At 45.3% G+C, this 26436-nt stretch overlaps 1 protein-coding gene across 1 annotated transcript in view; it reads right to left on the reverse strand.

Moving 5' to 3' along the window:
• Nucleotides 1–4350: 4350 nt before the first annotated feature.
• BARX2 (BARX homeobox 2) overlaps nt 4351–26436 on the reverse strand; it is a 39375-nt gene continuing 17289 nt past the window's right edge. The window contains exons 2-4 of the mRNA XM_069876555.1: nt 10005–10302; nt 6877–6961; nt 4351–5649 (exon numbers count right to left, since the gene is read on the reverse strand). Coding sequence (XP_069732656.1) covers nt 5398–5649; nt 6877–6961; nt 10005–10302 — 635 coding nt within the window. The 3' untranslated portion in view covers nt 4351–5397. The remainder of the gene's footprint in view (nt 5650–6876; nt 6962–10004; nt 10303–26436) is intronic.

Here is a 26436-nt window from a genome sequence, read left to right on the forward strand (position 1 = left end):
AGATTATAGGGTCCAAATCCCTGCACTGAAAATTGCCCTCATGGACTTCAACTCCAGGAGATCAAGGTCTATAAGCAAGACTCTAGAGCACTAGTGCTTCTAGAGCACGAGGCAAGCAACAAGCTATTTGGGGGGTGTTTCTGGTTGTTGTTTTAACCAAACATCATTAATTTAAGAGATATGAATTGTGCCTACCATGTGTGCAATCTGCCACTCTTGTAAAAGAAATGAAAGCTACTGTACTCCAAAGATTTATGCCCCCAAACCACCTACTCTTCAGCTTACAGTAAAACCTGGTGAATCCTACCTGGCAGTACTGGACCTTGGGAAGAAAGAGGAATGAGTTTCTTGCAGGATGCTCGTGCCCAACATCCCGTGGAAGGGATCCAGGCTTCACCGAACCTGTGACTTTGCCAAGACCCAAATTTGGGTCCAAATCCTGTTTTGCAGCTTAAGTCTAATCCAACTCTACTTTACTCAGCTACGTTTTAACTTATATACCACAAGAGAAAAGCTATGAAAAACCTGTCCTTCACCATCCTTGTTTGCGCAGTTAAACTCAGGGAAAATCTGTTTTTACAGAACCAGAGCTTTGTCTGTCAAAATTTACCAAAAAGAAGTTGACTTTTCAACCTGATTATTTTCCTCCTCAGTTTTTATTTTTCATGTAGGTTGATACAGTTCAGCTTTTCACCTTTGCTTTTTCTTTCATCTTCTCCTTCTCCCTTCATTCCTTTCTTATTGTCCATTATAGGTGGTGGAGAGAAGGGGGAACTGAAAACTCACCCAAGCACCAAATTTCTTTGAATTGGCCTGAAGTTAAACAAATACATACTCTTTTTTTTTTTCTTGCAAAACAGGATGAAAGCCCATTCATCCTTCCTGGGACCTGGGGGATCTTTCCATCTTGCTGGATGAGCTCAGTGCTTTGCAAAATTATCTAAACAGTGGGTACAATAAAAGGTGGGTCCCAGCCAGAACTCCGGATATGAGCACTTTCCATCCCTGTAGGGGAGTTGGGATTTCAACATCAGGGCTTGTTCCTTGCTGTTAGCACTCAAAGCCCAACACCCCTGAACATTAGCAAGGTTCAACCCCAAGGGCACATGTCTGCGATCAGGCTCCTCCAATAAGCGACAACGAGTCTGAGTCTGAGAAGATCTTGCTGTCTGGGAGACAGAACAATCAATGGTCTCTTAAATAAAAAAACTATCTTTAGGAGTAGTGTAAAGACGTTTGGAAAGCCCTTCACCATCACTCTGTTGATAAAGCCCTTTTGTGCAGACTGTCTCATTATTTGGTGATTGATAGGAATGGTTGGACTTGATGATCCGGTGGGTCTTTTCCATCCTGGTGATTCTATGATTCTATGATTACTGACTGCAGACAGCAGTCATGTTGGCAACACCTCTGACCCAGGGTGCCTCAAGTCAGTGTAATGTTCTTTCTGGGTCTCAGGAGCATGAAGCAAATCCAACTCACCCACAAGAGCTGGTTGTCACTGCAGAACACACCACAGCCCCCCTCAAAGGGTAAACTCAAAGAACCAGGCTTTCTCCAGCCCAGCCTGGAAGCCTCTCTCAGCTCAGCCCAAAGCCAAGGGGAAGAGTTGCTCAATTCTCTGCATTTCAATGACACAAACAAAAATAAGCCCACTGAAGGAAAACCATATACCAAGAGGGAAAGGATGACTTGCCTACCAGCAATGGCTGGGATCGGGATGTTCAATTTTACTCGAATTTGTCGATGTTTCTCTCCAGCTGCAGATGTAACACAGAACAGACAACAAGTATGGAGAGATTCAGCCGAGAACCAATTTAATGGTTTCACCATTTCTCCCCCTCACCCCCATTTTCTTTCTATCTGAACACTCGTTCGGAATGAGCTTTCCATGGATGTTCAAGGTATCATCAGGAAAGTCGGTGGAAGTAATTCAGTGCAAGCGAGTATCAGACAGCGTTTCAAGAGCTAATTTTACACTTAAGTAATCATGTTGAAAAATGAGATGCTGAAGTTCCTACTAATCTAAAAGAGGAACAAAAACATCTTTGGTGTCTTATGGACTCATTAGAAACTAGCCCAGACAATGAGAGTATTGCGTCTTTACCCAGATTGACTCACAAGTGATTAGAATGGGATTAACTAAAAAATCAAATTAAAAAAAACTCACTGGAACTGCTCCCACTGTGCAGTGGGGTTGAGTCAGAAACAATTATTTTCATCTGGGAAGAGGGAAATTTCACTTTTTAAAACTTACTTTATTCTTTGCTGGAAAATGACCAACTTTGCCTGCTTGAGACATAGAATTGAACCTTGAAAAGTTTGTGAAATGTTCTATTTCCATATTTACCCAATCCATCGGAGAGCACAGAAACCCCACCCAGCACTGCCTACTTCAGGGTGAGAAAGTAATTTCTTTTCTTTCTCTGTTCCTATTTTTCTTTCCCTCCTGCCATGTAAATCTAACAAAATCCCTCAAATTATACAAATCCCTCTGGTACCAAAAGCAAAAAAAAAACCATCCACATGTATTATCATCTAGTTCCAACCCCACTGCCCTGGGCAGGGACACCTCCCACTGGATCAGGCTGCCAAAGCCCCATCCAACCTGGCCTTGAACACCTCCAGGGATGGGGCAGCCACAGCTTCCCTGGGAAACCTGTTCCAGGGCCTCCCCACTCTCATCGTGAAGAAATTCCTCCCTATGTCCACTCTAAATCTGCCCCTCTCCACTTTATACAATTGTCCCTCGTTCTATCACTACAAACCTCTGTGAACAGCCCGTCCCCAGCTTTCTTGTAGCCCCTTCAGGTACTGGAAGGTCACTATAAGGTCTCCTCAGAGCCTTCTCTTCTCCTGAACAACCCCAGCTCTCTCAGCCTGGCATCATACTGGAGGTGCTCTAGCCCTCTGATATTTCTCTTTGAACTCAGAGATGTTAAAATCTTTGATGCCTTCCATGACGGTCAATTTTTTATGTTTCTGGAACGATCCACACACAAAATTTGATCTAGTGAACCAGTCAGGCTTCCAAGTAAACCTCCTAGAGGCTCTGGCAGACTTTTTTGCAATCTAATGGTGAAACTAATTAGCCAAATTATTTCCAGCGAAGCGCCCTCTTCACCCTCTCCTAGTACCACAGCATTTAAGATTCGTAGAAACATTTTATTTTGAGATAACAGTGCTGATGCTGCTATCCAAGAACAACAGAGGGCGATTATAGATTTCATAGACCATCTTGTCTAATTCCTGAATAAACAGGCCTTTTTTAAATTAAAGGCCGTTTCAAGTCCAATAGATACGGTTGAACTAAAGCACAGATCTGGAAAGAAAGGGGAAATAAAAGACATCTACAGATAAGGAATGTGCAACAACACACTGTATCCCAACTCCAGACAAAAGCCAAACCCCTGCCCCACCACCCTTCTTACTGTGCCTGTCCCGAGTTTGTCAGGACTCTGGGGAAGGAACAATGGTTCAAAGACAACTTTGGATGCATTTTAATGGCAGAGGAAGGACTTCATAGCTCGCAGCCTGCATTTTCAAGACAACAGACAAGAGGGAAATCTTTCATCCCATTTCCACCTCACTGTGCCATAAAAAAACCTTCATGCCACCAACGGCTAGGATTTCCAAATTTTTTTGCAAACAAGCATTGTCCAACTCTGGTGCATTTTTTTTTTTCTCGATTTAGAGGCAAAACTGCAGCTGCATTTCAAAGCTGATTTCTGTGTATTAATTACTCGGAACAGACAGAGCGTGGAGCAATGTCCCACCTGGCTCTGCTGAAGCCAGCAGGACTTTCACCTGATATAGATGCATGTGTCATGGCAGAGCTAACGTGGAGGGTAATTAAAGTCTTCCAAACACCACTGAGCAAGAAACTGGGAGAAAAAAAGAAATCCTTTCTCCCTAGTCAACACCCCCTGGAGAAGCCACTTGAGATCTACGTGTGACCTATGTGTGAGTCATTACCACCACCCCAACAATATTCCACTTAAGGGATATTAAGGCATCATCTTCACAGGGTCACAAAGACCCATTCATTGCCATCCAGACAGAACTGTGGGCAGGGAGGGGACAGAAAATAGCTGGAATACCAGTGCTCCCATTCATAGTACGTCCTGAGTTGGAAGAACCATCGAGTCCTCTGCACCCAGTGACAAGGTGGCACTAACACCACCCCTCACCTACCTTAGCAAGGTGCTCCAGGGAGTCCGCACAGCACTCTCTGCAGAGCTGGGTTACAGAAAGTCTGATGAATCCTGCTTTCTCTGCGTTTTGTTAGAACAGAAAAACCTAGCCCCCTCAAAAAGCCTCTGTCTAGCATTCTGAAGAAGAAACAACAACTTTTTTTATTTATATATTTAATTTTTAATTAAAAAATAAAGGTTATCTTAATACATCTCTTGCAGCCTTTGGGCAAAATGCACCCTTAACAAGACTTTATGAAACACGGTGCATATCTATTCTTGGCACACATCTTAAACAAACGCAAACGTTCTGCAGCAACTTCTTAAATCCACCGTTCTCCCAAAGCCCTGAAAACATTTAAATGTTCTTTAAAAAACCCTACAAAAATTAGAAGTGGGCCCAAAGCAAAAATCCCAGATCCAAGCATCCCAAAGCTTTTGGAGCAGACTCAAATCCAAATCCTCATCTCATCCAAAGTTTTATCCTGGATCACTGCAAATTCACAGACACGGCACCCAAACAACCGAGAGGGATGGAATCTGGATGCTGACCCGGGTATGAATCTTGCTGCGGAAGCTTTGATCTCTACGCTGTGCTAAAGCAAACCCACGGGTCTGAACTCAAACTGTTTAAGTTGGGACCATCCCTAACAGAAATAAGTGCTGGTTACAGGATGAAATGGTACTCTCAGAGCTCCCCATTTCTTCAGCTGTCCCTGATCCAAGACCAGACCAAGTTCTCTGTCCATTTGCACTACTCAAAAAGGCAAGAATAAAGTTAAGCGAACACACTGAACCATCCGACACAGTCACATCAGCACACATTTGCTTCCCGCGGCGTGAAAGGAGCCCTCGACTTCTCCTCTACTTGCCAGGAGCTGTCTGGGGTGCACAGACATGGTTTTCTCTGGAAACGTCCAGTCGCTCTCAGTGGGAAGGTGTCCACACGCTGCTGGAGGGACAGGCTGTCGCCACTCATGCAGGACGTCTTTGTTCCACCATGGCCCGTGATGGCTGATTCCCAAAGGCACAACGTGACCAATCTCTGGACTTATACACAAGGCCTACATATATATATATATATTTATATATATATGTACACGCACACAATTACATACATATTTAAATATATATATACACATATATATATTTGGGTTTGGTTTTTATCTTTTTTTGCTTTCCTTTCACCCCCTTTCTTTCCCTTTTAACTTAATTGCGTAGTCTCCTCTGAGGAGGGCTCTGGTATATGTTCTGGAGACTTGTCTGTCTCCAAAGAGACTTTTGGCTTCTCCTCTGTCACTTTAGGCTCCTCGGGGGCTTGAGATCCCTCCAGCTCCTGACTCTGAGCCTGGCTGTTCATTTTCTCTTCTGCTTCGATTTCCTCTGAGGTGGGAATAGAGTTCTTCTTTGGACGGCCTTTGGGCTTTGTTGGAGCTTCCTGTCCACCTTTCAGTACCTGGAGAAAAGAGATGAAGTGTCAGGATCAATCTGAACCCTGCTGCTGTGCGACATCCATTAGAGAAGGATGAAACTTGCCTTCGACCTCAAAACTAATCCACGATTTGGTCACAATTTTGGCCTCACAGAAATGTCCTGAATTCACGGTGTTCACCCATCACCTCATATAAATAAGACACAATGCAAAGGTCATCAGCAAGGAAACCCAGAACTCTGGAGATCTCCAGAGATCCTCCTACGGGAGGCCCAAAATCAGCCTAGGCACAGTCCTCAGCACTACAGACAGAAGATTTTATGCAGAATTCAGTTCTGTTCTTGAGTGTTTGCTTTATTCAAAGCCCAGGCGAGAACCATCATAAACCTGAGCTAGGGTTTCCTCCAGCTGTCTTTCCTCCAACCTATTTGGCTTCTGAAATTATTATTACTATTACTATCACTATCACTATCTTGTAACACCTGCATTACAATACATGAGGCCCCTCTCCTCTGTGTAAACAGTGGAAGTCAACAAAACAGGACTGTTCCTATGTTTAATTCCCTCTCCCTTCACGTCATCACTGCTACAAGACATTTCCAACCCAAGATGTGCACCCAAGCCATTCCCTAGTTTGTTTTAAGTGGCAGTAACTTCTGTGGCTGCCACAGACACTCAAAAGTGCAGCCTAGAACTGCATCTCAGCTCCAGAACACATAAACATCTCCACTGAGGAATGACACAGCATCATAGTTCCCACCAGGATTTATTGGACAGTTGTCCTTTCGAAAAGCATTTTAACTGGAAAAGGGCCATGAAGCTAAGAATAAGTGAAAGCAGTGAAAGAAAAATATGAAAAGCAAGAATTAATATTAGCTCTCAAAACTACGTTGGTTTCCATGGAGCAATAGAATCTTTTTTGTCTATGCACGTAACCAATTCAACAAGCATTAAGATCACACAAATGCCAAAAACGCAGAGGGAGATATTTTGGGTCTTCCCTCTGTTCTGTTCTAATTTCATTTTCCCCTTTGCTTTATATTCTCCCTACTGCCTGTGGTCCCTCGAGCCCACTACATATGCTGCAGCATGAACACTTTAAAAAAAAAAGTGTTTCTAAGGAAAGTGATCAGGAATAAAAGATTTTTGGTATAAATAGACACAGGTCACTGACATGATGCTCAGCTTCCAAATCTGCTCTTTTTAAATCCGTTTTTAAGGATCATGGAGAAAGGGCAACAAACCACTTACCATTTTCTTCCACTTCATCCTACGATTCTGGTACCACGTCTTCACCTGGAGCTGTGTCAGCCCCAACGACTGGGCTAAGTCGAGCCTGGGAGAGAAGACACACGCTGAAAGGAGTTTACAGAGGACAAGAAGAGTTCAGATGCCAGGTGCAGCCAATCCAACACTGCAAGAGCATATAACACTGTGACCACCAGAAAAGAAGACTATGCATCTCTCTAATCTCTTGTTGCAGCTTTCCAGTACTTAAAGGGGGTCTTACAGGACAGCTGGGGAGGGGCCCTTGATCAGGGAGTGCAGGGATAGGGCGAGGGGGAATGGTTTTCAGCTGAGAGAGGGGAGATTGAGATGAGATCTTAGGGAGAAATGTTTTCCTGTGAGGGTGGGGAGGCCCTGGCCCAGGTTGCCCAGAGCAGGGGTGGCTGCCCCATCCCTGGAGGGGTTCAAGGCCAGGTTGGATGGGGCTTGGAGCCCCTGATCCAGTGGGAGGTGTCCCTGCCCATGGCAGGGGTGGAACTGGATGGGCTTTAAGGTCCCTTCCAGCCCAAAACATTCCATGCTCGTATGAAAAGTGGGAAGCCACTGTGACTTTAGGATGTAGAGAGGGATGCTTTTACGGAAGAAGCAAGAATATTTATGTGTCTGCAGGCTCTCTCTTTTCTTCTCTGTGACCACTGGAGAAATGAGCAAGCCTAGAAGTTTCAGAAGTTTGCCTGAAACACAAGAAGTTTGCTTTGAAACACAAGCCTGCTGAACTCCAGCTCCTGGCAGTCCACATTTGTACATGAAGCAGGGAGCTACTGGTACAGCACATAACAGAAAAACAGGTCCATGGTGTCTGGAGCAAACATGTAAGAGCAAAGACACCAGACATCAGTCTGCCTTTGAAAATGCTGCTCTTTGGATCATATTTCTTCTTCACTACCTTCATAATAGGGATAATAATACTTTCCCCTTTCTCATGGAGTAGTAGTAGCACATCTAAATCTATTCATTTCTTATGCATTCTGCTATTATAGGCAATTTAGGCTTATAAATTAATTTATTCTTTGCGTGTTTAGCTTAAGGGTATATGTGGCAGATAGCCCGTAATCCTGATTCATCCTCCACAAATCTCCAACCTGTGCAAGTTCATCTGAAACCATTCATTATTTCTATATTAAAAACCAGGGTACGAATCAAATGCAGCTCAGAGTAACTCTTTATCCTTCCCCATAGGTGACAGCACCAAGCATCTAGCAGTGTCGTAATAGAATTGCCCAACAGACTGAGCTGGAAATCCTCAGCAACGCTGGGCAAGTGCCCGACAGTCATGCAAGTCCTGCAGGTGGGACAGCTCAAACTTAGAGGCACATTCCAATGTGTTCTGGATTGTGTGAGCTTTCAGGAAAACGTGTCATGCCTTTGGATGGGGAAACACGTTTGTCAAGGCCAAGTTTTTCATAATAAACCTTCTGTTTCAGCTGGGCTTTGAGGGCAGTCAAACTCACTCTTACATTTACAAACACCTACATACCCCACACCAGCTCTCTGCACTCAGATGCACACTCAAGGATTCACGGCTTCCTCCCACTTTGGATTCACCCTAGAGCTGCAGGCGTGGTTTGCCTTCTGCCCACACCACTACAGAAGGTTTGTGAGGGATTCCATTGATTAGAAATGCAATTACTGTTATTTGAAAAGCAGAATCTAGCAGAAGCATCATCCTGCTGCCCTGCACTCCCTTACTGCTAATACACCAGGTGCTTCAGTTGGTGCAACCTTGCGTCCACACCAAGAGCTGCAGGAGCGAATGCAGAGCACAATCCACTACTTTGCTGTCATGTTTCCAGCCACGAGTTGACAGAGAAACACTGCTTGGCTAACTTTTCTTGCCTTATTTCACACCTTATCTTAACTTTGGTTACCTGCAACCAGTTAACTTCTCTTGCCACACACATTAGTGTAACCAGTATTGCCTAGAAACCCAAGGAAACAAACAGGGGAAGTGGTACATGGACAGGGATTGCTCATCAGCATTAAACATGTACAAAGCCAAGGAACAGTCATACCATAAAATTAAACAGCCCTGAGAGCTTCATCAACGGTGTCAACCATGGTTTAGTGTTTGATAGGAATGGTTGGACTCAATGATCCAGTGGGTCTCTTCAAACCTGGTGATTCTATGATTCTATGATCTGGTTAAGTGAAGCTGTGAGGAGTGCAGGAGCACTTTGAAACTGTGAGACAGCCTGGCTGTGCCCATGAAACTTCGTCTAGCTGCCATCCTTGGCTTTGGTGACAGGCAGTATGAGCAGAGAACTCCAGTCTTCAAAACCAGTTTAAATACTGGGACACTGCCATCTGTGGAGTTCATGGTCTGCTGTACCTTTCAAACTCTCGCTAGGTTTACAAACCTCACAGGACCCGGACATGTCTTTTTCCTGTAATTTAAATTTGCAGAGTAGGATTCCAAACTTTTGAAAAAGATAAAATCTCACTTAGTTTACTCAGGTAACAAGTAGTCCCCAAGAACTTGCCTGTTCCTTCACAAAGACAAGGCACCTGTGCAACCCTCTGTTGTCCAGCTGATGGACAGGCCACCATCTCACTAAACTGCTCCCTGAATTTTGTCGGTGAAAGCTGTTTCAGCAGCCAGCTGAAGCTACAGCCAACCTCCCAGCTGCCGTGAAGACATAGATATCCACCACCAGATCCCAGGAGGGGACAGGGTCTACCTTTTCTCAAGGGTGCAGCAGGAATGGGGAAGACAGAGAGCCTTCTGCGGTGTACTTTGCCTGTCTCTGAGCCTGGATGCCTGCTAGAAAGCACTTATATCACCATATAGCATTTCTATTGATATAATCTATTTGTGTCACCTTTGGTCCCAGGAAAAGATAGCCTTGAAATTGAGTCTGGTCACCTGCCCCTGCCCTTGGCATCTCTGTGGAGGCAGAAGGCAGCACACTACAGCCACGGAGCACTCTGCAAAGCATCATAGAATCACTGGGTTGGAAAAGACCCACCGGATCACTGAGTCCAACCCTTCCTATAGGAATAGGAAAAACCATTCCTAGAGGCATAGGAACAACTGAGAGGGGCTAGAGCAGCAATTTTGCTTGTTCCTTTCCAGATGCGAAAGACCAACTTACCTGTCAGGGGTAGAGAGATACTTCTGCTTCTGGAATTTCTTCTCCAAGCCCATCAGCTGGAGCTCCGTGAAGATGGTCCTGCTCCGGCGCGGCTTTTTTAACCGAGGTGTGGGCTGCTCTGCCTCCGACTCGCTGCTGGCATGGGTCTCACTGGCAGGCGCCTCGGAGCTCGCAGTCCCTGAGGACGGCTGGGCTGGCAGCACGCGGGAGCTGGTGGCAGCTGGGATGAGGTGAGGGACCACGGAGGGCTGCCTGGTGATGACGGAGATGAGAGGGTATGCCCTCAGAGGAGGGGAGCCTGTCAGGGGAGGAAGCAGAGGTGGATAAAGGCCACTTCAGTGGTAATATGGTTAAGTAATGGGAGCACTGGAGAGAGGAGGGAGAGAAGAATACCCTTCCTGGCTCTGCCATTCACTTGTTAGATGACCACAAGCAAGTAAATTCCTTTCTCCCATATTCCATGTGTTTAGCTTTCCTTGGGCTGGGAATTTTGATGTGCATTTCCCTAGCACAGGGAAAGGAGGCTCTGCCTTTCCAATGCCTTTTTTTTTTTTTAAGGTTCTATTATAACAGACACCATTGAAGTCATTTGTCTAATTACCACAAGAGATTAAACTCAGCAACTGATGAAATCTAGCCCCATTCACGCAACTCTGCTTCTCCACAGACACTAGGACAGGGTTCACTTGGGACAGTTCCCTAACCTCCTTTTACTGGTGACAGACAATGGAGCTCAAGTCGCAATCCAGCTCATCCTCTAGTAGGTAACTGGAAAAGTCAGGTGAACCACACTTCCACCCTCCGCCCTCTGTACTGACCCCATCAACCCCATCAGATGGGGATGAATAGATCAGAAGCAGAGTTCTTCACCCACTCCTAACTCCACATCTTATACTAATCAGTTCAGACCAGCCCTAAGAACCAACCAGCGGTTCTGTTCCAGTCCTTTCAGTCTGGGATGACAAATCTAAACTTTTCCAAACACTAGAGGAAGTTCTGATTCACATCAGACCTTCAGAATTTACAGCTATAGACAGATTTCCACTCAGCCTTGGTCCCCTGAAATCAAATGTTCCTTTAAAAATCAATCAGGGAACCAGGGCCACGTATGGGAAATCTAAACTCATCGCAAGATTTCCCTCTTTATCACTTTACAGCCAACCTACATGGTCTTGGGCAAGTCATGTTCTTGCTCTGTACTTGCAAAATGGAAAGGATCCTCCTTACCTACTTCACCGGTGGTAAAACATGGATTAGAGTTTAATGTACATAAAGTATCCTGAGATCTCGAGATAAATGGTACTGTGGAAAGGAACATATTACACCAATAGGCTCAATTGTGAAACTCTTAAAATGAATCACCACTAATGAAAATAATGATCTATAGGCCTCAATGAGTCTATTTCAGTGAGTAATTCATCCCAGTGGAAGAAAGGAGTTGCCAGGCTGGCCTGCTGATGACCTGTATTCCTTCTCCTCCTCTCCTGAGCAAAGGGTTGCGATCACATAAATAAGGTCCCAGGTAAGCTGCAGTGCACAGGGTACATCAAAGAATTGTGCACCTTGTTGGCTGTCATTTCTCTCTACAACCACTACAAGTTGTGCAAAATCCAGCCACTTAGAAAGTAAGCTTGGAAAACTATTGCCATAACTCTGTAAATCCCAGCAGAGTGGAATTTAAGCAAGACTGGCATATAGGCAGACTAGAACTTAAGCCTTGCTTTCTTCTCCACATCTCTACAGCACTAGAAATGTAGATGTTTCCATTAAATTTAAATTATTCCACTTAAACCACCAAGGAAGCACTTGAGAGATGAGATCAGAATTGCCAAGCCAACATTTAGCTTGCGTAAAGCTTTATCTACCTTTCCTTCCTGTGGATTCCTTTCAGCTGAAGATCTACACCATCACCAAGTAACCTGGCAGAAATTCCACTCTGCTTTACAACCTCAGTTGTAATTTCAAAGATTCAAAGATCATGAAGTAGGACAGAGCACACTGTCTTTCCTTTACACTACTAATTCTGCCCTCACTGGTATTTATGCATCTACTGATATCAGCCAACTACACAGAAAGTAAAACAGATCCTGCTTCCATAGTCTACATCTCCTCGCCAGTACCCTCTGTTATCGCAGAGCAGCAAAAGCAATGCTGAACCACCAAGGGAACTGATGATTTCCTCTGTTTCAGCCAAATTTACTGCAAAGAATCTTCCTGCATTGAAGGACAGACCCACTGCAAGAGCCCTATGCAGGAACCCCGAAGCTACCTCCACCATAAGAGGTGTTACTGGGTGAGTGATGAGGTATGTTGATGGTCTTCATCAGGCAGCAGTTCTGGGACTTCGCCCTTCTGCATTACTGCTCTCGTTCACAGAGGCTCTAGGAGAAGAGACTTCATGGATCTCTGCTCCAACCCATTCTGAATAAGGAGACTGAAAACCAATGCCTTAGCTTATACACCATCAAGGAGTTGATCCGGTCTTATTACGTACCCCGACCCTGCCGTCAGGGGGTCCAGGTTCAAACCTTCCCATCACAGAGCTCCTGCTCCCCTGCAGGTTTGGTCTCTGAACCTTATCTCATAGCCTGAAACCCCATTCCTGCCCTTGCACACGGGTGGCTTTTGGCCCCATATCATCCAGATAATGGATACGTTTACCCTCGTACCCCTATATATTCCCAGCAAGGCTCTCCATAACCACAAGATCACTAAGGAGTAATAAATCACCAGAGCTCAGAAACCCCTGCAAGGCTCCAAGTGACTGAAACCCCTGGACAAAAGCATTTTTACAAGGATCTCTCTTCAAGGGAGGTCAGCAAAGAGTGTTTGATATGCGAGCAATCAGGGATATTCGCTTTCCCATGTGGCATGGTAGCAGCACACGAGACTGCTTGGAGTGGAGGGAGAGCATCTACAAAGGTCCCAGAGCTTAAGATCTGCCTTTATCAAACAGAGAAAAGTCTCCAGAATATGTTTCTAATTATCAGGTAGGATTAGGAATAAAAGAACTGCAAGATCAGCAGTGAGAAACTGGCTGATTTGCAGGATAAAACATTAGTTGGTCATCGGAGGACATGACAGTGGAGTTGCTCAGGTCCGTGTTTTGAAGTCCTGAGCACCTGAATGAGGGGATACATTTTCCAAAACGTTCAGCAGCCAGCAGCTGTGACCTGGCCAAACGCTCAGAAAAGCTCAGCACATGCTTATTTTTGGTGCCCACGTCAGGACACTTATTTACTTACAGCACTTTTGAAACCGCTCTTCTGCTTCATGCAAGTAGCGGTTTACAACTGCCGAGTTACTCCGAGCTCCAGGTGGTGAACAGATTTGTAAGGCTGTTGACACCAAGTGCCTTATATTTGTTTATCATTTGTGCTCGTAAGAGAAGCCTTTGCTTATGGTTTGACACCAACAGTTGCAACGGTGCTTTTAGAAACCATCGTAAATAATGAAAGCATCTGCTGATATTCAGCCCAGCCGTATACGAGACTTCTCAGCTTTCTGCCCTCATCCTGAAGAGAACATAGGATGGTTAAGATATAAAGTAAGGACCAGCATTTAGAGAAAGACGTGGGGTTCAAGGCTGCAGATATTTTTGGGGTGGGGAAGTTGCAATGCTGTAGCTGCCAACTCTTTCTGCCTTCTTTGCACTAGCGAGCTTCTAGAACACAAAGGAAAGAGCCCAGGTTCGGTGTCCTGGTCTGGATCTAGTTATCCCAAAGTTCAAAGGTAGCTGAAGCTGAGCCAGTTCATTGTCTCTAAGTACACTATCAACACGACTCCCCTTAAACCATCCGTACAATTCTTACCATGATAAAAGTCTTGGCTTCCAACCACTGTGAAATCTGAGGCTATATCTAAATTTCACATCCCCCCGAGTTCAAAGGTATTTCTAGACTGACACGATATTGTAAGAATGGAATAATTTCTTAATCTTCAACAAATTAAATGCTGGCAAGCAGCTCTTGTCTGCTCAGCACTGTTGTGACATGCTCTGTCTCCCCAAATGGGAAGGAATGGAAATGAAGTGCTCTTCGTTTCCGCAGCTGTCTTTTAAAACAGTTTCAGCTGAATGCATTCTTCCCTGCACTGCTGTCTGAGCACCTTTCCCAGTCTTGATCCACTGGTCTTTTGCAGTTCAAAACCAAAAAGCAGCCCACGTAAGCCAGCAAGCGAGGATGTGGTTTGCTGTCCTAGCAACACATCTCAAGGGTGTTTCTATCTAAAGCAATTCAGAGGCAGCACAGCCCAATGCTGAAGACACCAGTGGTTTAGGACCAGGAGGTCTCAACGCTCCTCAACAGGCACAGCCGTCTCTTACTATGTGGTCTTCATAGGCTCATGGAATGGTTTGGATTGGAAGGGACCTTAAAGCCTATCCAGTTCCACCCCTGCCATGGGCAGGGACACCTCCCACTGGATCAGGTTGCTCAGAGCCTCACCAAAATTCTCAATTTTATCTACTAAAATAGTCACTCCAAAGTCTAGGATAGTCTTGGGTTCATTTTGCTGCTGAATACTTGTCGAATACTTGGGAAGCATTACTATAACCCATACTTCGTATCATGCTCAACGGAGGGAGGGGTGCTTAAGCGACAGGAGTATTCCTGGAGTTATTTTTTAAGCATTTGAATAGTCGCATTTTCAAGCAGCCAGAAAGCTTTTATTTCTGTCCATCCCCATAAAGCTAACATCTGGCCACTTGGTTGCTAAAACTAACCGAGAGCTAAAAATAAAAAGAACATTGGATCAGCAGAGCGTTTTCGAAGGATCTGAAAACATTTTGCTTTGCTATTTAAATCGGGCCGTGCTGGCAGCCGCTGTACAATGAAAAATCGTCCTGCCCCTTGCACAATGCACACCCTACATCACCTCAAAATAAATTGGCTCTCTTAAGTCACTCAGGTCTACAAGAACCATGAACTTCTCCTACTTAAATGTAAAATATCTGTCCTAGAAATGTATCATGATCTAACATGTCCATATTTTTTCTCCCTTGTGTTGCTTTTCAGCACTAACAGCAAGAAGGAAGACAGAAGATTCATCCCATTTTCTCATGAAAGTTCCTGTCAGGAATGGCAATTTTTACTAGCCAAAATAAGCAAATATCCCAGGCATAAACCTGCAGCATGCCAGCCTTCTACTCCCTTTTACCTGAGGTGTGAACACAAGGGATAAATCAGTGAAGACTCAGTCCTCCTCACCAAACTGGCTTCAGCTACATAAACAGGAGTCACAGAATCACAGAATGGAATCATGGAGTGGTTTGGCTTGGAAGGGACCTCAAAGCCCACCCAGTTCCACCTCCTGCCATGGGCAGGGACACCTCCCACTGGATCAGGGGCTCCAAGCCCCATCCAACCTGGCCTTGAACCCCTCCAGGGATGGGGCAGCCACCCCTGCTCCGGGCAACCTGGGCCAGGGCCTCCCCACCCTCACGGTAAAGTATTTCTTCCTAAGATCTCATCTTGATCTCTTCGCTTTCAGCTGAAAACCATTCCCCCTTGTCCTCTCCCTGCCCTTCCTGATCCAGAGCCCCTCCCCAGCTTTCCTGGAGCCCCTTTCAGTACTGGAAGTTGCTCTAAGGTCTCTCCAGAGCCTTCTCTTCTCCAGGCTGAACAACCCCAACTCTCTCAGACTGTTCTCGTACAGGATCTGCTCCAGACCTCGGATCATCTCCTTGGCCTCCTCTGCACTCACTCCAACAGCTCCAAGTCCTCCCTGTGCTGAGGGCTCCGGAATTGAACCAGGTTGACTTGCTTTCCAACAGACCAATGGAAAGTCAAATCTATTTATCTGCTGGGACATCTCTATTAAACTTCTTATGACCACTAGATGCGATGCTGTAGGTACACCACCACTACACCAGATCACCTCGCTAAAGTTTTAATTAAAAATAAATACTTCAAACATTTTTCCCCCTCTTTTCCCCCCTCTCTCCTCCCTGGCTTCCTTTCAACCCCAGCAGACACAGACTAGAGGGAAGAGAAAAGGGAAAGCACTAATTAATTGCACTGTTTGACTGCCGGCAATGGCAGAACAGTTTTCCTCCCAGGCAAACTCAGCTAATTCTGTTTTGGAAAGAAAGAAAAAGGAAGGAAAGATTTATGGATCAGCTCCTCTTGGCAGGTCAGCCCTGCTCGGAGGCAGAATGAAATCTCACTGAGAATGGGCTGCCGTGAAAGGTAAATAATAAAAGAAAATGAACTTGTGACTCAGGAAGGTCTATAAATCTGCTGTCTCTTGAGTGTCAAAACAAAAGGGAACCAAGGAGGAGTTGAGTTCATTTAGGAAAGAGCTTCATTTTGCTGAAGGAACAGGCAGCCGACCAAGAGGAAGAAGCTCGCTGTGAGTAAAGCAGAGGAGGCAAATGAAGCAAGGAAACATTGAGAATAAGCTGAGCCATACGCTGTTTAATGGGAAAGGTGTTACATCTGCTTTTTCCACCACAGATCCCCAAAAGCTGAGATGCCAACCACGCCATTCCCATGGATTTTGGCTGGGCTGTACCACCAGTCTCGGCAGGAGTGGAGATGAGCCACAGCTGAGCATAGACCTGATACAATCCAGAAAGTCAACATGGCCAAGAGCCAACTGGTTAAACACAACAGCCAAAAAGCCAGAGTACCCCAGGACACAGGATGTCTTCTCAGGTCAGCATGGGCTCCTTTGCCAGGTCTGGGGACCTCGCATGGCTTTTACACAGCTTCCTCAGCCAGCACACACCGTGTGGACCTGCAGCATCTCTCTTGCCCATCAGAAAGTCTGCTGAGGGCAGCAAAGCAACTCTTACTTTCAGGCTGCTGACACTGGACATGGGGGCCACCTCCTGCATGCCCCTGCCTCCCTGTTGCTGCCCCCCAGCACCCTGACAAGTGTGGGATCAGCATCTCCCTGGGCGCTGCTGCTTGTTTTTCCTGGAAAGGTGACTTTCCTTCACGTGGCAGGGCCTGTCTGAGCCTACATCCAGCACTGTGCCACTGCAGAGCCATGCTGTCAGCTCTCCGGTTGAGCGTGCCTGTCGTGGAAACAATCCCGTAGTCAGACAAGGCAAGGCAGTAGGCAAGAGGCGGTGGGACAAGGAGCATGCCCTTGCCAGGAGAACCTAACCCAAGAGCTGCCAAGTCTACCACCAACTAAGCACCATCCTAGTGAGATTCCTTCTTGTCTCTTCCTTGTCCGTACATTGTGTTTTTACAGGCAATGTCATACCAAGATACCTCATTTATTTACAATTGTATTCTATTATCCAATAACACATAAAACCCATAAGTAAAAACATTGCACTCACCTACTCTTAGGGTTTTCCTTAAGCTCTGCTTTATGATTATTAACCATTAGAATCATAGAATCACCGGATGGAAAAGACCCATTGGATCATCGAGTCCAACCATTCCCATCAATCACTAAACAATGTCCCTCAGCACCTTGTCCACCCGTCCCTTAAACCCCTCCTGGGAAGGTGACTCAACCACACAGCTCACATCAGGTTCTGCCCAAGATGAATGCTGTGCTACACCTGACAAGGACACAGAGGCAAAAGGAAAGAGAAGAACAGCAACGTGCTGTGCATTCACAGGCCAAATTAGTTTCCCCTTAGGAACAAGTGCCTAGGAAAGGGTTGAAGGGAAATAATCAGGTCGCCCAGCCTCCTTGCAAACAAGCTAAGATCCAGTCCTTCCCTAGACACCCTGCCTACTGGAGCTCCGTCATCAAGAAACGCTGAACCCCAGGTCATTAAAAGGGGCTGGGTGATGTTTACGGACGGTGCTGCACACAGATCCCACAGCCTTGTCCAGAATGGGAAGCAGCACAGTCATGCCAGGGTACGGTTGCACCTGAGCTAATTATGGCCTGAAGAAAGGTGGGCTAATTAGGCTATAAACACTGTGCTGACAGCTTGGCAGTTTCCAAGACCCAAGTTGGTGCGCTTGCACGGTGCAGCCCTTGCAACACGTTGACACAGATGGTCCTTCAGAGCTAGCTACTGCTATCACATCCCCTCCTAATGGGCTGGAAGCCCAGACACAGCCACAAAACCTTCCTGAAGCTGTCCCCTGCACAAGGCAAGTAAGCCTCAAGCCCAGGGGTGGGACATAAATACAGATTTAAATGTTTTTAGCATCCCTGTCAAGCAAAGCTTGGCCAGAGAGGTGCTGACAGATAATCTGTCAGGAATCCTTTGCATCAATCAGTTTAGACATCGATTCTCTTCTTATTATTTCCAGCCTTATTGTAAGACAACCCTACAGAGCCTGCCCTCCTTTGAATATTGAAATAGCTGGAAAACCTGCAGGAAGTCCTTAGACCCTTCAGAAGTGCTGTAATCAGATTTTCCTGTGGCTATTGCATATTAAAGAGGAATTATCAAACTGGGAATTCTTGAGTGTGCTCTTTATGGCCATTCCTCTTCTCCAGCGTATCCACACCTAAGAGCTCAGCCACTCAACTGAGAGTTAGCACTGTTTTTAGAGAGGAGACTCTTCTTTATTTTTTGGGTTTTTTTTTTCTACTGGCTCTCCTTTCCTTTGGTTCCAAGTGGAAACCAGTCGTGGCTAAACAACAGCCAAAGTCTCAAGTCATGAATAGAGGTGAAGGACACTTCTGGGACATTTTGAAGGCTTCCAAGACTCAGCCCAAATGCACAGAGGCAAAATTCCCATGGGAATCATGAGTGTCACAGAGGCTACAGGAAAGCAAAGCAGTCAACCCTGAAAATCAGCCTTGAAATATAAGTGCAGAGCTGGAGCGTGAAGAGATGCTGGTGGTGCTCCAAAATAGCATCCAGCGAGGTTCCCTGAAGTAAAGTTTAACTGCTCCTCAATCAAAGGCTGCAGGTATAGGTCACACCATATTCTATTTCCATCTCAGTTCAACAAACCTATTAGCTGGATGAAGACCACAAGCCTTGCAAAAATGAAATGCAACTCAGCTGCACAGCAACCAGTCTGCTTGGTAGCAAATGGCTTCTCTCCTTTGTGGAGGAACTCAAACCCAACTGATATCCATGGCAAATGGCCATCAGCTTCAGTGGAGCCAGGATTTCACCTACATGTGTCCACAAGTGGAAAACAGAAAAGAATTGAAAATTAGTGCAGCTAATTTCAGTGCAGCTGAGATGAACCTTCTTTGAGCACTGTGATTGAAGGGCAGCTCTTCAGCACTCTGTACCTCCTGGGATGAGTCAAGTGTAAGGGGGCAAAAAGTGGCACCTTATCACGTGGTAATTTTTGACAACAGCTTCTTGGGTGTGGGAAGATTAGGGATCATTCAGGAGTGCTATTTTTCCTTCCCCATGCATGTAAGAGAACAGGCACTTTTATGTTCAGTCACTTCTTTTGAGGGAGTCGGGTTTCAGCGAAGTCTGTAAACATTAACTTTTATAATAACAAATATAAGATATTGCAGCTAAAAGCTCTTTCTCAGAGCATCTCTCACCATGCAACTACCTGCTCAGCTTCCCAGAGGAGAGTGGAGCTAGGCACAAACTTCCACTGCTGTTCCCCCAGGTGTGGAGCACTCAGATCTGTGGTTAAGTTTCATCTCGTTTCATAATCACAAGTGAAATTTCCTCAGTGCTTGGAGCTGCGAGATCCAGGTTTTCAGTTTCAAGCCTGTCTCCATTAGCAATTTATCAACATAATGCTTCAGTATAACTTCTACATAATAACAGTAATTAATAAGTTTGAATGCATCCGAGGCACGCATGCCGGAGGCCTTCACAAAAACTAACCAGAAGATAATTAATCCTTACTTAATAATGACATTTGATATTTATATTGTGCTTTTTGACATGTTTAAGGCACTCTACACACAGTAAGTAATTGGCCTTGAACAAATGATGAGCCTGAGAGCCTCCCTGAAGGAGAACTTGCCTCACTCCCTGCTGCCCCAGGCAGACGTATAATACTCTGCTCTAGACAGGGCTGGATGTGGGGTGATTATCTGCCTTATAAACACAATCAAAAAATTCACCTACAGCATCCACGTCTCCTGGGATGCCAGATCCCTGAAGGATGGCAGCAGGGTTCTTCTGGCAGGGCTGGCGACACCCATTCTAACAAGCCGGCTTTGTTCAAGGTCCATACTGGTGGGGGAGGAGATCGGAATGCAGGTTGAACCTGGATTGGAAAGACCTGGTTGCGTTGCTGACCTGGGGCAAGTTACTGCACCGAGGTTTCCTGTTATCACAGGGTAGCAATGTCTCACTGCTGGGTTTCTTCTCAATTGCTGGAAAGACACTGCAAGCACCACCTGGGTGCTATAGATCCTGCTCCTTGCACACAACAAGCTTTCTTCCTGGCTGGCTGGTAAACACAGGAGTGTGCCAGCTCTGTCAGATCCTCGGTAAAGAAGAAAATTTATATATAGAAGAAGATTATTCTTTTTCTAAGAAGCATTTAAAGACTCTATTTGGCTGGCACTCAAGAAATCCTTTGTAGCAAATGTAATAGCACTCTGGCTTAATCAGGGGAGAATGAATCAGGACACGCACCACTTCTCTATTTTGAATTATTCTGCTTCACGTATTCAAACAGCAACCTGCCTCCTGAACGGGAGCTGCCCTTGACTCAAATCCACACTCTTCAGGCAAACTGAGCATGGCTCAGAGAGGACCTGCTCTTTGTCTGAGGCTACAGACAAGCGAGTCTGTCTGGGATTCCTCGTCTTTAGCAGACAATCCCTTTAAATCCTGCTCAGTGGAGGTGTTCAGAACACAAGCAGATCTGTCCCAATATCTCCTGTTAGGACATATGGGCCCAAGGCCATTATGACTGGAAATAGCTCCAAGTGGAGGGTGGGTTTGGAAAGGAATCTCCAATCCAGGCCCGTAGCGTTTGGGCTCCATGGGAGTTTTAAGACCAGGCCACATAAGTCCCAAAGAAATAAGCACAAGCATGCTCTCCATGAACAACGGTGCTCCAACAGTGCAGGGAAGTTACTGGGATCCAAGCCACCAGCTCATTTACCATATTGGTATCAAGGGATACTTCAGCTCCATTAAGCCAACTTCAATTTGAAGCTCGTTCTTTTGAACTAAGTCATCTTAAATATTTCAGTCAAGTGTTTTCTCCATTGCCAAGGACAAGACTCAACTCTAGAGCTCATCACTCATTAGACCGAGATCCAGCAAGCGAAGTAGCCAAAAGCTTACAGAATCAAACAGCTGGACAGAATGCGTTTTCATGCAGACTCTGATCTTGTCTCTTGGGGATGGAGGAGAAACGCTGCACCAAGATGACAGAACTCTCAGGGTGTCTAAGCATAAGCTGCAACAAGTTTGTCTTTACTGATGACAGATGACTATGCAGCTTGGGACACTGGGGAGGAACGCAAGAGGCCAAATCCAATCCTCTGTCCAGATGGTGTCACCGGTCAGAGAGCACGATTTGGACTTACTTAGATGTGGAAACAGATCATCAGAGCTGAGCGGGTACAGTTTAATGGAAGGGTAAGTCACATTCTGTTCTTTATACTGCTCCCTAAGTATCTCTAACTGGCCACCATCCAAGCTACGAGTCTATACGGACATTGGACTGACACGTTATGACCATTCTTATATCCTTACACATGTGATAAATAAATCTGCCTCCACTCAGGATTTCAGTTTCTGTCCGAGTTCAAATGTGTTTTGCCACCCATGCATAAATCAATCAATCCTTTGCTTCCTGTTCTGTTAATTATTATCACAACAGCCATAAGCAAACACTACGCCAGGACAGCTGACTGGCTGTGCACACAAAAGGACTCTTCAGGTTTCTCAAGCCCACCCTTGTGAGAGCTCCAGCAAAAAGCTTGCCATAAATATCACCACCTCTTCCTGCTCCGAGCCTCTCAAACACTCTGCTGAGTGACACATGGGAAGAGAGAGAGTTCAATTGTATCTAAACACCAGACTGTGTACATTTTGCCTGATGGATCTTTTAGAAAATGCTCTTTTTCTCCTTGGGAGAATAGTAGATCAGTGTTTAAAACACACAGACACCCCCATCCTTTCCTCCACTCCGAAAAGAAAGAGGGATTTCAGCAGGCACCAGGGTTAACCTGAAAGAGACCTGTCACATCTTGACAAAGTCTCTGCCTCTTATAATCGTGCCTTATTATCTCAAAGATTGTGTTATTAATAATCTTGCCCCCATCAGGACACGTTGAGCAGAGAGGTTGGTCTCTCTGAGCTGCATGTATGATTCTTTGATCTTGCATCTGCCCTAACAGAGAGAAAACTCATCTCTGTTTCCTCTATGGACAGAAATAAACACTGAAGACGATTTGGCTGAACAGCTGCACAAACGATGCAATTTAGAAGGATGCAAATGATACATGAGCAGGTTTTGTTCACAGCCTGTCTACCCTTTGTGTTTGCTAATTAAATCTGCAATCTTAACCCAGCTTCTGTGGCTGGGGTAGGGAAGAGAGACATACAGAGGAGATAAAGCTAAGCATAATGCACACCTCAGTGTTATTCCAGGAAGCTGAAACCTTATTGTCAGAGTCTAGAGCACCCTGGAATAAGGATTTCCTATGAACCTCATATTTTCAGTTGAATAAGATGACAAAGACTATGTCATAGCTTCCACCAGCACAGGGCATGGCTATTTTTATTCCCTCCACATCAAACAACAGCACGCTCCTGTCCCCCCATGGATTGAATCCTAACCCAAACAGAATGAGTCAAGGACAGCTAAGCTTCCACTCTTCGGATGGGAAAAAAATATAGCCAAATTTCCAGTTTATAGAAACCTTGAATTGCAAACCATTCTGCGGCACTGCTAAAAATCAGCGCTGGCTGCTTCCTTCCCAGGGCAGCTCCCTTGACTTCAGCAGGACTGTCTATGTCATGTGAAGTTAGTCATGAGCCGGAGATGTTGCAAGAATCCTCAGTCACACAGCTTCATCCCTGCCGCTACCTGTGACTATCCAGTATGGACATGAGGAAGTGGGATGCTCCCATCGGTTAAACCCCCAGGCTCCAGGCAAGCTGATATTCCACTCATTTCAACATCTGCACTTAATTAGCCTGCCCTGTGGCCCAGGAGTGAGCGAGGACAAGGAAAGCTGCATTGGCTACTGCAGACATCATGGAAAGAGCCCATCAGCCTGCAGCATTACACACGTATTTTCACTGCGGAGTCCAGCCGGGGTGTGTGGAAACACAAAGCAGCTACGGGGCAGGTCTGCAGCAGGGGAACAAGGGTAAGCAACAACCACAACAGCAAATTGCTCGGTGGAGAAGGACCTAGAAGACTCCAAACAACTTCCCATCCCACCCTAGACTAGGGTGCAGCATCTGCACCAGATCTTCAGCCTGTACAAACCTGCAGAGCCCCCCAACACCCAAACCAGTCTGGTTTACAGTAGCTCCAGCCCATCCCATTCATTTCAGGGTGGGGGGTGTTGCATTTTTTTTTTCAGCTGAAGCGCAAAACAAGTTTCGCTCTCATCGAAACTCCCCAAATCTCAATCTAATCTCCAAAAGGAGGCTGAAAAATGTCTCAAGGGTGGGCAGTCCCCGAACAGACCCACCCAGAAAAAGCAGCTCCATGAGAAAAATGTCAGCCTCGTAGCTGCAAAGCCCTTTGGAGGCATGAAACCATTGACACACTAGAAAACCAATGACAAGGTTTCCTCAGCTACCAGGCTACCTATACCACAGCAGTACTAGAAGGATAAGCCAGAAATTCCAGTTGGTGAGCTCTAGCTGTCCCAGACTCATAAGAACACAAGCCCAATCCCATGTCAGACATCGGCATGGCTGGGTTTTTTCTGTTCTGATAGGAAGTCAGCCAAGGAGACACTGTTTTTATATCTCCAGATAAATATAGATTAGACTTAGGGTGGAGACAGGTCTTTATTATTCACCAAGGTTTGAATTGGGTTTCTACAGTGCTCAAATTCTGCTAGCTTTAATCATGAATTAGTGCCATTATGGACATAAATGTTAGAAGGACATCAGTTACTGATAGTTCCAATGTAGAACTACAAACATGCCGCTAGAAACGCTCTGATTTAGGGATCCTAATGGGAGACCCTCCCTTACCCTAAGGTCTGGGGGCCTTTGAGTTAAAGGTTTGGTTATCAGCCATCTCTGGTTTCCATCAGCACATCTATTCACCTCCAGTTCTCCTCTGGCACCTGTCACTGAGGAATGCAGCATCATCATGTTCTGCAGGTACATCTGTGACTCCATAATCTCATTTAAATACCAATCATAAAAGTCAATCCACAAAAAACAATGCAGCCCTTTCTTCCCTCCACACGTGCGTGGGTGTACAGCTCCCGCTAGCATCAGAAACAACTCCAGGCTGGTGGGAATATTGCCTCATTCCCACCGACTTTGTTTACTCTCACCTGCCCCATAAAGGACCAAAAGAACAAAGTTCTGTTCGCTGAGGTGAAGATTTTGGGGAAAGAGGACATCAGGCATAGTGTTTCCAACCCTGCTGCTGCCTTAGAACCCAAACGTCGCTGGAATTCTGGTTCCCCACAGGCAAAATGAGGATCATAGAATCATGGAATGGTTTGGGTTGGAAGGGATCTCAAAGCCCATCCAGTTCCACCCCTGCCATGGGCAGGGACACCTCCCACTGGGTCAGGGGCTCCAAGCCTCGTCCAACCTGGCCTTGAACCCCTCCAGGGACGGGGCAGCCACAGCTTCCCTTGGTAACCTGTGCCAGTGCCTCCCCACTCTCATAGTGAAGAAATTCCTCTTTATGCCTAGTCTAAATCTGCCCCTCCCCAGTTTATACGCTCACATCTACCACATAAGGTTTTCGTATGGTCTGCAAAGTACCTAAGTGGAAGCCTAAGGGGAGGCAGAGGTGTTACTGTTCCACTGTTCCACAGCTTGCCGAAGATGTTCCGCATTGATGGATTGCATGAACAGGGATTGAGAACTCTCTTTTGTGTCATATGATTATGAAATTCCTTAATGTGCCATTAATATATATGTTAATATTGAAGCAATGCATGTATCCTGTTATTGTGTAACCCACATTTCCACATGAGCTCCTCCAATAACAGGCACGTACACAGGTTTTTCAAAGTAAAGCAACTTTTTTCAGCTTTTTTTTTTTAAGTTCTTCTAAACCACAAAGAAATTCTTTCATAGATCAACTATACCTGCCAATTTTTAAGTGATGGTGATGTAAAGAAATAAGTCTGCAGGGAATAATTTCAATATTTCCCAAATACCAGCACTGGCAGAGGCTGCACAGGGCAGTGATGGAGTCGTTGTCCCTGGAGTTGTTAAAAAACTTGTAGATGTGGCACTTCAGGACATGGTTTAGCAGGCACGACGGGGTTGGTTCTGAGAGCTAAATGAGCCTGTAATTTATGTTTGGTGAACCACACAGGAAAGAGTACCTAAAATCTAACATAAAAAAATCCTACTCATCTTTTCCTGTTGAAGTATCAATGCCACGCCTACAGCTGTCTCTATTTCCACACTAGAGAATCTGCTGGGACACCAGATCCAAGGTCTTTCAGCTCACGTAGAGCTTTAGATAGACTTGCTTGGACACTGTAAACAGTTTCACTGTCCTGAAATAGATTTTCTGATTAATTCAAGAGTGCTTTTTTCAGATCTTTTTTCCTCCTTGCTTTATTAAATCATCCTAAAGAAATAAAAATCTTGAAGTTAGGTGTATGCAGTGTTGAATGCATACAAATATAGAGATAGAGCTGACTTCTGTGTCAAGCCTGTCTACTCAGACCACAAACACTCCTCCTCCAGCACATCACGACTTTCGTCGGGGGAAGAAGTGCAACTGAAACTAAAGCAAAATCAGAAACTCATAACCTGATAAAAGAATTGGCTCAAAATAAATAGAGAGTCCAAATTATTCTAGTCCTTTATTAAAAATATATCCATAAAACAAAGGCAGGCTGAGTTTAAGGCATTTGAATAGCCTGTTCCTTCCAAATTTATAAAGTTTCAGACTGACAACATATTCCTACTCCTTCCCAACTTGGAGGGAATAAAATAAGCATCTCTAAAGAAAAAGAAAAATCCCACATTAAACCAAAGATCCACGTGAGTTGCCTTTGCCCACATTAGGAAGAGGCCAAAAAAGGGCATCGTTTTAATTATTTTCTCCTCTTTGTGGGTCACCTTTCATTAAATTGTTGAAAATAAAACATACTCCCAGCAAGATGTTAACATCTCACTTCCAGTGCTGCTTGGGAGAGGGGACCAAATAAAAATAAATGGCTTCTACAATAAGACACATCATTCATCGTCAGCATGTAAAACGCAGTCATTAATCACAGGAGCAACCTACTTATTATGAGTAGTCAAGCACTGGCAATACAAATGGTTATAAAACAGGGGCTCCTTTCATAATTCCCTGCCCTTGTCTCTCAATAGTTTAGAGGATTAACCCTTTTACAACGAGGGATGGGCAAACTGGTTTTGCCTAATTCCAAACCA

The sequence above is a fragment of the Phaenicophaeus curvirostris genome, chromosome 25, assembly GCF_032191515.1.
Source record: "Phaenicophaeus curvirostris isolate KB17595 chromosome 25, BPBGC_Pcur_1.0, whole genome shotgun sequence".
In the NCBI taxonomy this organism is placed as follows: Eukaryota; Metazoa; Chordata; class Aves; order Cuculiformes; family Cuculidae; genus Phaenicophaeus; species Phaenicophaeus curvirostris.